Source organism: Petromyzon marinus, chromosome 79 (genome assembly GCF_048934315.1).
Source record: "Petromyzon marinus isolate PM22_M1 ecotype Great Lakes invasive population chromosome 79, UKy_Petmar_22M1.pri1.0, whole genome shotgun sequence".
Lineage (NCBI taxonomy): Eukaryota > Metazoa > Chordata > Hyperoartia > Petromyzontiformes > Petromyzontidae > Petromyzon > Petromyzon marinus.
In genome coordinates, this window is record NC_133745.1 from 816621 (window position 1) to 829603 (window position 12983).

Sequence of the window (12983 nt, forward strand, 5' to 3'; positions counted from 1 at the left end):
AGAAGTAGTTAGCAGTGGAGAGAGCGTAGCGATAGCGGAGCTGGAGACGAGAATAGCCAGTAGTGGAGAGAGCGTAGCGCTAGCGGAGCTGAAGACGCTGTGTGCGGAGTTGCTGAGTGCGGAGTCGCTGTGTGCGAAGTCGCTGTGTGCGAAGACGCTGTGTGCGGAGTTGCTGAGTGCGGAGTCGCTGAGTGCGGAGCAAGCGAAGTAATCGTGGGGAGTGGAGAGACAAAGGTGGCGAGCGAGTCGAGTGATCATGGCGAGCGAGCCGTGGCGACCTGGATATTGTGGAATGTGGAGGACATGCGGAGAGTTGTAAATAAAGCGGTGTTCGAAGAAAGTCAAAAGTTGTCCGAGTGAAATTGAACACTACATATGTAATGGCAGAGATAAGGGATTAGTAAAGTACAACCATAACCACAATCGTATAAACAGAAATCTATTTTATAGCTAATATATTGGGGGGGGGGGGATATTTTGATCATATTTGGCCTTGTCTGATAGCTAAATTTGAACAATTCAAAATGTAATTCAATAATCTTTACCTGGATAGCTTGTTTATTTGAAACATGGCTTGCCTCACATATAACTCCGAGCCGAAACGAAATTGAAGGCTATAAAATATTACGATTAGACAATCGAGAAGAGGTGTGGCAGTGTTTATGAAAAATTACCTCGCCTGCATAGTTAAAATTTATATTTTAAGTAGAAGTCACAATGATGCAGGAGGAAATATGCGTTGTGCCCTGTTCATCAATGAGATCTTTGTTAGAAACCACATCAAATTCAAGAAAGCAAAGATGTCCATCGAATTGCCTTTCAACTATCCCAAGAACAAGAATAGGAATAGGTGACTTAAGACTTTGCCATTGCAGCACCAATGTTTTGGAACAACTTTGTTTCCTCAACATCATAAATCTTCCTTAAAACATTATTCTGAAGCAGAAGGTGGATTACAGTCACGTTTACAAATGTGATTTGCAAACGTGATTCCTAACAATATATCGATAGTTACATTTAAATTTACGATTTTATTGAGGGACTGTCTGTTGTCTTGGTGTGGGCTGGGACTCTTATTGCTGTTGTATTACTGCCTTTCCCAAGCGTGATGTACTTATGCAATTTTAACTTGTATACTTGATTATTTATGTAACGGGCGCCAGGGTGGGTGTTGTGTTAGCTTCATCGCCTGTGATGCAGGAGGCGCGGGGGTTTGTGTGGTGTTGTCTGATGGTATTGTCTGATATTGTTTGATGTTATTGTCTGATGTTATTGTCTGATGTTATTGTCTTGATGTTATTGTCTGATGTTATTGTCTGATGTTATTGTCTGATATTGTTTGACGTTATTGTCTGATGTTATTGTCTGATGTTATTGTCTTGATGTTATTGTCTGATGTTATTGTCTGATGTTATTGTTTGATGTTATTTTCTGATGTTATTGTTTGATGTTGTCTGATGTTATTGTCTGTTATTGTTTGACGTTATTGTCTGATGTTATTGTCTGATGTTATTGTCTGATGTTATTGTTTGATGTTATTGTCTGATGTTATTGTTTGATGTTATTGTCTGATGTTATTGTCTGATGTTATTGTTTGATGTTATTGTCTGATGTTATTGTCTGATGTTATTGTTTGATGTTATTGTCTGATGTTATTGTCTGTTATTGTCTGATGTTATTGTTTGTTATTGTCTGATGTTATTGTCTTGATGTTATTGTCTGATGTTATTGTCTGATGTTATTGTCTGATGTTATTGTCTGATGTTATTTTCTGATGTTATTGTTTGATGTTGTCTGATGTTATTGTCTGTTATTGTTTGACGTTATTGTCTGATGTTATTGTCTGATGTTATTGTTTGATGTTATTGTCTGATGTTATTGTCTGATGTTGTTTGATGTTATTGTCTGATGTTATTGTTTGATGTTACTGTCTGATGTTATTGTCTGATGTTATTGTTTGATGTTATTGTCTGATGTTATTGTCTGTTATTGTCTGATGTTATTGTTTGATGTTATTGTTTGATGTTATTGTCTGATGTTATTGTCTGATGTTATTGTCTGTTATTGTCTACCATGCAGCTGTGCAAGACGGGAATCTCACAGCGCTTTGCTCACGAAGCAAACAGGCGCGTCCATCGCATTAGAAGGGCGAGAGCTGTGGTTGTGAACGTGCGAGTCGTCTGCTGGTAGCGGATTGTGACCGCGACGCTGTTCGCCGCGGTCCCTAAGTGTCGAATCGGAGCTCGGCGCTGTTCGCCGCGGTCCCTAGGTCGCGAATCGGCGCTCAGGGCGCTGCCTCCGATGCCGTCCCCGAGCGCCAAGGGGAGACTCGGGCCACGGCGGTCAACAAATAACAGTGAGTAGACTACCACTAATATACTACTAGTACAGTACTAATATAGTACTAGTATAGTACTAATATACTACTAGTATAATATACTAATATAGTACTAGTATAGTACTAATATACTACTAGGATAGTACTAATATACTACTACTATACTACTAGTACACTACCACTAATATACTACTAGTATAGTACTAGTATAGTACTAATATAGTACTAATATACTACTAGTATAGTACTAGTATAGTACTAATATAGTACTAGTACACTACCACTATACTAATATAGCACTAATATACTACTATACTACTAGTACACTACCACTAATATACTACTAGTATAGTACTAATATAGTACTAATATGGTACTAATATACTACTAGTAGAGTACTAATATAGTACTAATATAGTACTAATATACCACTAATATACTACTAATATAGTACTAATATAGTACTAGTACACTACCACTAATATACCACTAGTGTAGTACTAATATAGTACTAATATGGTACTAATATACTACTAGTATAGTACTAATATAGTACTAATATATTACTAATATACTACTAGTATAGTACTAATATAGTACTAGTACACTACCACTATACTAATATAGCACTAATATACTAGTCTACTACTAGTACACTACCACTAATATACTACTGGTATAGTACTAATATAGTACTAATATACCACTAATATACTACTAGGATAGTACTAATATAGTACTAATATAGTACTAGTACACTACCACTATACTAATATAGCCCTAATATACTACTATACTACTAGTACACTACCACTAATATACTACTAGTATAGTACTAATATAGTACTAATATACCACTAATATACTACTAGTATAATATACTAATATACTATTAATATCCTACGAGTACACTATCACTATACTATTAATATAGTACTAATATACTACTATACTACTAGTACACTACCACTAATATACTACTAGTATAGTACTAATACAGTACTAATATACCACTAATATAGTACTAATATGCTATTAATATACTACTAGTACACTACCACTATACTATTAATATAGCACTAATATACTACTATACTACTAGTACACTACCACTAATATACTACTAGTATAGTACTAGTATACTATTATTATACTACTAGTACACTACCACTCTACTATTAATATAGTACTAATATACTACTATACTACTACTATACTACTAGTACACAACCACTAATATCCTACTAGTATAGTACTAATATATTATTAATATACTTCTAGTACACTACCACTATACTATTAATATTGTACTAATGTACTACTACTATACTAATATACTACTAGTACACTACCACTACTATACTAATATACTACTACTATACTACTAGTACAGTACCACTATACTAATATACTACTAGTACACTACTACTACACTACTAGTACATTACTACTAGTACACTACTACTACACTACTAGTACACTACTACTATACTACTAGTACATTACTACTACATTACTAGTACACTACCGCTACACTACTAGTACACTACCACTATACTACTAGTACACTACTACTATACTACTAGTACACTATTACTATACTACTAGCACACTACTATACTACTAGTACACTACTACACTACTACTCTACTCGTACTACACTACTATACTAGTATACTACGACTACGCTACTATTACACTAGTATACTACTACACTACTACTATCCCACTATGCTACTACACTGGTACACTACTACTTTACTTATACACGAATACTATACTAGTACACTACTACTATCCTACTACACTATACTAGTACACTATTATACGACTACACTTTTACTATTCTATACTTGTACAGTATTACTATACTACACTACTATAGTATACCACTACTACTACGATACAGTGAGGGAAAAAAAAGTATTTGATCCCCTGTTGATTTTGTATGTTTGCCCACTGACAAAGAAATGATCAGTCTATAACTTTAATGGTAGGTTTATTTGAACAGTGAGAGACAGAATAACAACAAAAAAATCCAGAAAAACGCATGTCAAAAATGTTATGAATTGATTTGCATTTTAATGAGGGAAATACGTATTTGACCCCTCTGCAAAACATTACTTAGTACTTGGTGGCAAAACCCTTGTTGGCAATCACAGAGGTCAGATGTTTCTTGTAGTTGGCCAGCAGGTTTTCACACATCTCAGGAGGGATTTTGTCCCACTCCTCTTTGCAGATCTTCTCCAAGTCATTAAGGTTTCGAGGCTGACGTTTGGCAACTTGAACCTTCAGCTCCCTCCACATATTTTCTATAGGATTAAGGTCTGGAGACTGGCTAGGCCACTCCAGGACCTTAATGTGCTTCTTCTTGAGCCACTCCTTTGTTGCCTTGGCCGTGTGTTTTGGGTCATTGTCATGCTGGAATACCCATCCACAACCCATTTTCAATGTCCTGGCTGAGGGAAGGAGGTTCTCACCCAAGATTTGACGGTACATGGCCTCGTCCATCGTCCCTTGGATGCGGTGAAGTTGTCCTGTCCCCTTAGCAGAAAAACACCCCCAAAGCGTAATGTTTCCACCTCCATGTTTGATGGTTGGGATGGTGTTCTTGGGGTCATAGGCAGCATTCCTCTTCGTCCAAACACGGCGAGTTAAGTTGATGCCAAAGAGCTCTTTTGGTCTCATCTGACCACAACACTTTCACCCAGTTGTCCTCTGAATTATTCAGATGTTCATTGGCAAACTTCAGACAGTCATATATATGTGCTTTCTTGAGCAGGGGAACTTGCGGGCGCTGCAGGATTTCAGTCCTTCACGGCGTAGTGTGTTACCAATTGTTTTCTTGCTGACTAAGGTCCCAGCTGCATTGAGATCATTGACAAGATCCTCCTGTGTAGTTCTCGGCTGATTCCTCACCGTTCTCATGATCATTGCAACTCCACGAGGTGAGATCTTGCATGGAGCCCCAGGCCGAGGTTCATTGACAGTTCTTTTGTGTTTCTTCCATTTGCGAATAATCGCACCAACTGTTGTCACCTCACCAAGCTGCTTGGCAATGGTCTTGTAGCCCATTCCAGCCTTGTGTAGGTCTACAATCTTGTCCCTGACATCCTTGGAGAGCTCTTTGGTCTTGGCTATGGTGGAGAGTTTGGAATCTGATTGATTGCTTCTGTGAACAGGTGCCTTTTATACAGGTAACAAGCTGAGATTAGGAGCACTCCCTTTAAGAGTGTGCTCCTAATCTCAGCTCGTTACCTGTATAAAAGACACATGGGAGCCAGAAATCTTTCTGATTGAGAGGGGGTCAAATACTTATTTCCCTCATTAAAATGCAAATCAATTTATAACATTTTTGACATGCATTTTTCTGGATTTTGTTGTTATTCTGTCTCTCACTGTTCAAATGAACCTACCATTAAAATTATAGACTGATCATTTCTTTGTCAGTGGGCAAACATCCAAAATCAGCAGGGCATCAAATACTTTTTTCCCTCACTGTACTAGTATACAACAAATACAGCGAGAAGCATCACTACTGGTATACTACGATACTATTACACAACAATTACACTACTATACTACGACACTACTACTAAACTACCACTACACAACTACTGTACTACTACACTATGCTACTACTATACTAGTATACAACAAATACAGAGAGAAACATCACGACCTGTACACTACTATAATACTACACTACTACTATACTACCACACTTCTACTATACTAGTGCACTACTACTATGCTGGTACACTACTACACTATGACTATACTACACTACTATTATACTGGTATGCTGCTTTCTTCTGGGATCTCTCGTAGTCGAGTATGATTTCCCTCCAGGTGTCACTTGTCCGTGTTGTGAGGTGGGTCTGGCTGGCCATGGGTCTGGAGATGGCTGAATAGGCCACTCCGTGACCTGCACATCTTGACACAGTAGGGGCAGGGATGGTCCATCCTGGAGCTCCCACTTGTGGTCTCCCTCTCTTGTGTACGTTGCTTTGCGGCTTGCTGTTTTCCTGGCTATCGACTCTCTTCGTTTTGGCCTCAAAGTGCTGAGTTCCATTGTTGAGTTTGGCCCTCCATGATGGTCTAGCAAGAGCATAGATTTCTCAGTTGTTTGGATCTAGGTGGCTTTGCTTGAGGTGCGTTTTATGGTTGTCACGGAAACGTTTCCTTTGACCTCTAGGGGCACGTGATCCATTCCTGACCTGGGAATAGAAGATTTGCTTAGGAAGCCTGGAATCATTCATCCTCACAAGGTGACCTGCCCATCTGAGTTGGTACTTCATGATGATGGCCTCTATGCTGGATGAATTGGATCGCTGCAGGATACTGATATTAATTTGTCTTTCTTCCCAGGTGATGTTTAGTATTTTCCTGAGGCAGCGTTGATTAAACATTTTGACTGATTTTATGTGTTTGCGATAGGTGGTCCACGTTTCTGCACCATATAAGAGGGTTGGAATGATCACAGCATTATACACAGCCACTTTTGTCTTGGTGGTAATGTCGTGGTCTTCAAAGACCCTGTTCTTAAGTTTGCCAAAGGTAGCACTAGCTCGGGCAATCCAGTGTTGGATTTCATAATCAATTAAGACATTGCTAGAGAGATGGCTGCCTAAGTATGGGAAACTGGGAACGTTTTCTAGTATTTCATTCTTGGTAGTGATTGTAGGGGGTGGTAGGTGTCCTCCCAGAGCTTGTTTGAAAAGGATCTTTGTTTTTCTGGTATTAAATGTTAGACACATCCTGCTGTAAGCATCTGTAAATATATTTACGATGACCTGAAGGTCAGCTTCTGAGCAGGCACTGACTTGGGCATCATCAGAATATTGGAATTCAACACGGATGTGATTGATGTTTTCGACTTGGCTCTGAAACGCATGATGTTGAATATGTTCCCATTTATCCTATATATGATATTTATCCTTCTGGGAAGTCGGTTCTCTGTCAGAGTAAGCATTCCCGCCAGGAAGATGGAGAATAGAGTTAGTGCAATGACGCAGCCTTGCTTCACACCGGTCCTTTCTTCGATTGGCTCTGGGGTTTCACCACCCGTTAGGATGACAGCCTTCATACTGTCATACAAAAGACAGAGGACGTTAACAAATTTTGTTGGGCAGCCATATCTTAGAAAGATTCTCCATAGTGCTTCACGATTAACAGAATCGAAAGCTTTAATCAAATCGAAGGCCATGTACATTGGTAGTCTCTACTCCTGGTACTTCTCTTGGAGTTGACGTGCTGAGAAGATCATGTCTGAGGTTCCCCTAACAGGTTTAAAGCCACTCTTCGATTGAGGAAGGAGTTTTTCAGCAAGTGGTAGAAGTCTGTTTAGTAGGATTCTTGTCAGTATTTTGCCAACGGTGGCAAGAAGATATATTCTGTAGTTGTCACAGTCTGACTTGTCACCTTTTTTGAAGATGTTGACAATAATGGCATATTTCAGTTCGTTGGGAAGGTCTTCATCATTCCAGATCCTGGCCATGAGGGAGTGCAGGTGTTCTTGTAGGCGTTGTCCTCCATGTTTGTACATCTCAGCAGGAATCTAGTCTAGCAACCTAGCTTTGTTCACTTTCATCTGCTTGACAGCTTCAGCCACTTCAAGCATCGTTGGTTCTCCAGCTAAGTCCTCAGTGGTAGAGTGTTGCAGAATCTCACTGAATATAGAAGCATCTACAACGGCATTGCAGTTGTAAAGACTGCTGAAGTGTTCTTGCCAGCGGGAGAAGATTGCATTTTTGTCTTTGAAGATGTCTGTCCTATCTTTAGACCGGAGTGGTTCGAGGCCCTGTTTTGAGGGTCCATATGTAGTGGATTCAACTAAGTTGCAGATGTACTTCTTAGATGCAACACATTTATTAAACCAACACGTAATACATAAAGGGGTAGCTGCCCCTTTACCAGATAACAGCCTAGGGTGGTGGACCACCCGGCTAAACTACACTAACACACTGGGAGTTAGCTACAATGGACCGGACCTCAGCTCGGGTCCAGGTCCACGTGTTGGAGACTCTTCTTCGATGTAGAACGTAGATCTTCAGATGATGGTAGCAACGCTGAACCCCGGTCCCTGTGGGGACCCCGCTTATATGCTCCCGGGTCGTGGCCGGCCCCGCCCTTGGCCACGCCCACCTTCGAGAGAGTCCTAGCTCTCTCTCGACCCTTCCCGTAGGATCTTTCCCCCCCTGCCCGTGACCACCCCCTAGCCCCCACCTGGGGCCCCATGTAGAGCCGGCATTGCTCGGTGACATGCACGATGTTGCTACATACGTGATGTCCATGATGTGAGTACATTGCACGCCGTGCCCCTCTAGGGCCGGCACCATACAGTGACATCTGTGATGTCACTACACATATAATACTTTGGTTGCTTTCAAAAATTCATGTGGGTTATTGGAATCTGCAAGATGTATTTTTATTGCTTTGTTCCTGAACCAGTTGTTCTTCAGTTACCGGATTTTAGTTTGTATTTTCCGTCCTTGTATGCGATTTTCCCTCCTATTATGCTTGTTTTTTCTGTCTAGACTGTTCGTGTTTGTTGCCAGGCAATGAATGCTTTCCGCTTCTTGTCAATGAGGCCTGTGATTTCCTGGTGGTTGTCATCAAACCTGTCAAAGTTTTTCCTTCTTGTGTAGCCAATGGTGATGCACAGCTGGTTATCACTGCCATCTTCAATTGTGTTCAGTATTCATTAACATTTCCTGAAGCCTGATTGGTGCTAAGTTTTCGAGCTAGGTCTTTGACTCAGGCCTTTACTTCTGGGTCTTTTAGTCCGTTTACATTGAGTCTATTCCTCTGTAGCTTTGGTCGGTTGTGTTTATGGTCTAGTTTGAGAGTCATTACTGATCCAATTAGTCTCTGGTCAGGCCAGCAATTGTCTGTATTGATCATGGCACGAGTGATACGGATATCTTTGCTGTTAAGCTTCCTGACAATCACGTAGTCCAGTAAATGCCATTGGTGTGATCAAGGGTGGCACCAGGAGGTCTTAAGGCTATTATTCTGCCTGAAAAGGGTGTTGGTGATTATCAGGTCGTGCTCAGAGCAGGTTGTAAGTAGAAGGTAACATTGGAGTTAGACTTTCCAACTCCCTTATTACCAATTACGCCGTTCCACATTTGATGGTCTCTCCCAACTCAAGCATTGAAGTCACCGAGGAGAATCAACTTGTCAGTTTTTGGTGTACTCTGAAGGATTTGATTGAGTTGGGTGTAGTAGGTCTCCTTGTTATCTTCTTCAGAGTCCAGTGTTGGTGCATAGGTGCTGATGATGGTTGCATATTAGTCTTTTGCAAGTTTTAGGCATACGGTCGTAAAACGCTCATTGATACCAAATGGGAGCTCACTCTAGCTGTTGATGAGCATGTTGTCTATTGCAAACCCTACACCATGCAGGCATCGTTCATGTGGTGATTTACCCTTCCAAAAGAAGGTGTAGCCTCCACTGGCGTTCATCCGTCAGATGGATTTTGCTGAGGGCGGCAATATGTATATTAAATCGTCTCAGCTCGCGCGCCACAATTGCTGTTCGGCTCTCCGGACGTTGTGAGTTCGGGTTGTCTTTGAGGATCCTGGTAAGCCAGACAGAATGTTGCTTGGCAGGCTATGTTTAGGGCACATTTTCTAGCCCCTTTCCCATCTGGGGTGAGCAGAGTCGATCCTTGTGGGCTGCTCAGTTACAGCTACAGCAGCTGTCAGGATACACTCCTGCCTAATCCGAGTGAATGACGACCTTCTAATAGCTTCCGCCTTGGTGCTGTGTTGTGAATTGGAGCTTCTAGCTGCATAGGCATGCCCCACTCGCCAATCGCCCAAGGGCATTGGGTATGTAGTGTGGTTGTGTGATGGTACAGTTCCCCTGGAAGGTGCCAGTGCATTAATTAATTTACATGCAGTGTCTGTTGCACACCAGCTACTGCACTGGGCTTAACCAGGAACCAAGCCTGGGTCCAATGGCAAGGCAGAAAACCAAGACTATTGAAAGGAGCACCAGACATCTAGTGGCTCCTCCGCCATATGCCATTGGCCATCTGGACCGTAGCTCATCTGCCCCACCGAGGTGACCCGTTGGCCACTTGGTATCCACCCGGGATTTTATCAGGGTTTACTCCCTTAGCCTAAGTGGCTAGCCAGAACCCCGTTAGCCAGTGCGTTTCCAGGTAAATCCAGATAGGCCTTCATGGTTACCGAAGTGACCCAGGTGGTCAAACCACCCACCATACTTCGCCCTGTCTGGCAATCCTGTACTTTACCTGTTACCACCTCCCACGACGTGGACGAGGGGTTGGTTTTTGGAGGCGGTACTTTACTATGATAAACTACTTCTACACTACTGACAAACTACTACTATATTACTACTACGCTACTTCTATACTAATACACTACTTCTATACTACACTACTACCATACTAATTTACTACTACTATACTAGAGTAGGGACATATGACGTCACTACCGTGTTGGGTCTGTACACACATGACGTCACTGCTATGTCGGGTCTGTTCGCATGACGTCACTGCTATGTCGGGTCGGTACGAATGACGTCACTGCCAGGTCAGGTAGTGTGGGGGCTGTTGACGAGAGCCACGGGGGTCGTGTCAGGCCGTGGCACTCTGAGTGAACCCGACCGGACACGTGACCGGATCAAGGTGGGGGCCAGAGGCCCCAGGGGGACCTTGGGGGTCACGTAGTCAGGGAGTAGAGTCTTCTCGGGGGTTCAAGAAGGTGGGCGTGGCCTAGGTGTGGCCGGCCACGCCGAGGCACATATAAGCGGGCTCCACACGCAGAGCGGTGCTGTTCGTGTCCGGGATGAAGACGCCTCATGAAGACTGAGGACCTCAAGTCGTCGTGGCCAAGCAGAAGCCCTCCTGGCTTGGCCATGTTGAGACGTACCCGAGTGTTCGAGTGTTAGCGAGATTAGGATGGTGGTCACCACCTTATATATAGTGTTTGTGTTACAGTTGTATTGCAGTTGTGTTAAATAAATAGTGTTGCCTCCATATGAGTGTGCGCCTCTGTCGAATCATTACACTAGTATACAACAAATACAGCGAGAAACATCACTACTTGTATACTACTACACTGCTACTATACTACTACACTACCACTACTACCACTACACTGCTACTATACTACTGCAGTGAGTCCAACTGAGTCGCAGACATTATCTTGGGAGCAACACTATTACGTAAACTTAGCGCAACATCACACAATCTACACTCCGGTCTCGAATGCCCATCTAGCCACGCTACGGTAGAACTAGACATGGTTCGCTATGCCGGCCCGGACCACAAGCTGGGTCCCGGACCGCGTGGCTAAAGGCTTCTTCTCCCTGACGTGGATCTTCTTCACACCAGCACACGAAGAACCTCGAGCTCCTCACGGGGCCCCCGTTATATCCTCCTGGGCTGGGGCTGACTCTGCTCTTCGCCCCGCCCACCTTCCAGATCGCTCGAGCTCTTTCTCGAAGGCTCCTGAGAGCTCTTTTAGACAACATGACCGCCCAGCGGCCCCCGTCCACCGGTGGCCCCCCTCCAATATCATGCGGTCATGTGTCAGCAGGTCAACCAGCATATTCATGCCCCAATGTAATCCTGGCTGGCTGACGCTCCCCCTCGCTCGCTCACCGGGAACCCGCACCGCACACTGCTCGCGGTGCCTCCGTGCTGACGAGCACTCACCCAAGCTCCGCTGGAGCTGGTACTACACCCCGTAAGTGGGCTACACATAATGCCAACATTATCCACCGTGGCTTTGTAAGCCCGGCACCACACAGTGACAATCACAGTCACTACACTACAACACTACTGCTATACTAGTATACAAGAAATACAGCGAGAAACATCACTACTAGTACACTACCATACTGGTATAGTGACACAGTTTGGAGACAGAAATAATTGGAGGCACCTTTATTCTTTGCACACAATGGGGACTATACGCACCCTACGTGGCTGCACACTATTATATATACTAGCGGGAAGTATCCGAAAAATATATTTCAAATTTTATCTTAACAGGTCCCTGCAGGGTGGGCTGGTAGGACAAGTCTCTGCGCTGTCTATTGCCGATTTTACACCCAACAGCACGAGATTTCACTTCGTTAAAGTATTGAAAGGGGACGGACGGACGGACACAATCTATTGCAGGCTGGTACACTCAGTTTACAACTTCGTTCCTACCAGTAAAATCTTTATATATACATACCTAGATACTAAGGTATTGTGAAAGCCCGGTGGGCCATTTGTCCATTTCTCCAGCAACAAAATTATGAGATGCTTGCACAAGTCGAAAAGTTATAGAAAGTGGGGGGTAAATAGTTGATCTAAAAGGTTTACGAAAATTGTCGACCCCCCCTAAAAAAATGTCTTTACCCCGCGTAGGTATATATATCTACATATCCTACATGCAACAGAGTAAGTAGTATCTATTGACTCTGTAGTTGACTGCACAGTAGTATCTACTGAGCCAGTAGTAGCTACTGACTGTTTAGTAGTATTTACTGACTGTAGCAGTAACGACTGACCGTAGTAGTATTTACTGGCCCTACAGTAGTATCTACCGACTCTATAGTAGTAATGACTAACTGTATAGTAGTATCTGCTGATTCTATTGTAGTATCCACTGACTAG

General features: G+C 42.6%; 1 protein-coding gene across 10 annotated transcripts in view; it reads left to right on the forward strand.

Annotated features, from left to right (window-relative positions):
- Positions 1-1805: 1805 nt before the first annotated feature.
- The window catches only part of LOC116958494 (uncharacterized), a 56766-nt gene continuing 45588 nt past the window's right edge, over positions 1806-12983 (forward strand). For 3 of the 10 annotated variants that reach the window (XM_032981100.2, XM_032981107.2, XM_032981108.2), the window contains exon 1: positions 1807-2356. In XM_032981100.2, the coding sequence (XP_032836991.2) occupies positions 2302-2356 (55 nt within the window). In that variant the 5' untranslated portion in view covers positions 1807-2301. Of the gene's footprint in view, positions 2357-6536; positions 12768-12983 lie in introns of all 10 variants that reach the window. The other 7 variants (XM_032981101.2, XM_032981110.2, XM_032981111.2 and 4 more) reach the window with 5 other exon arrangements.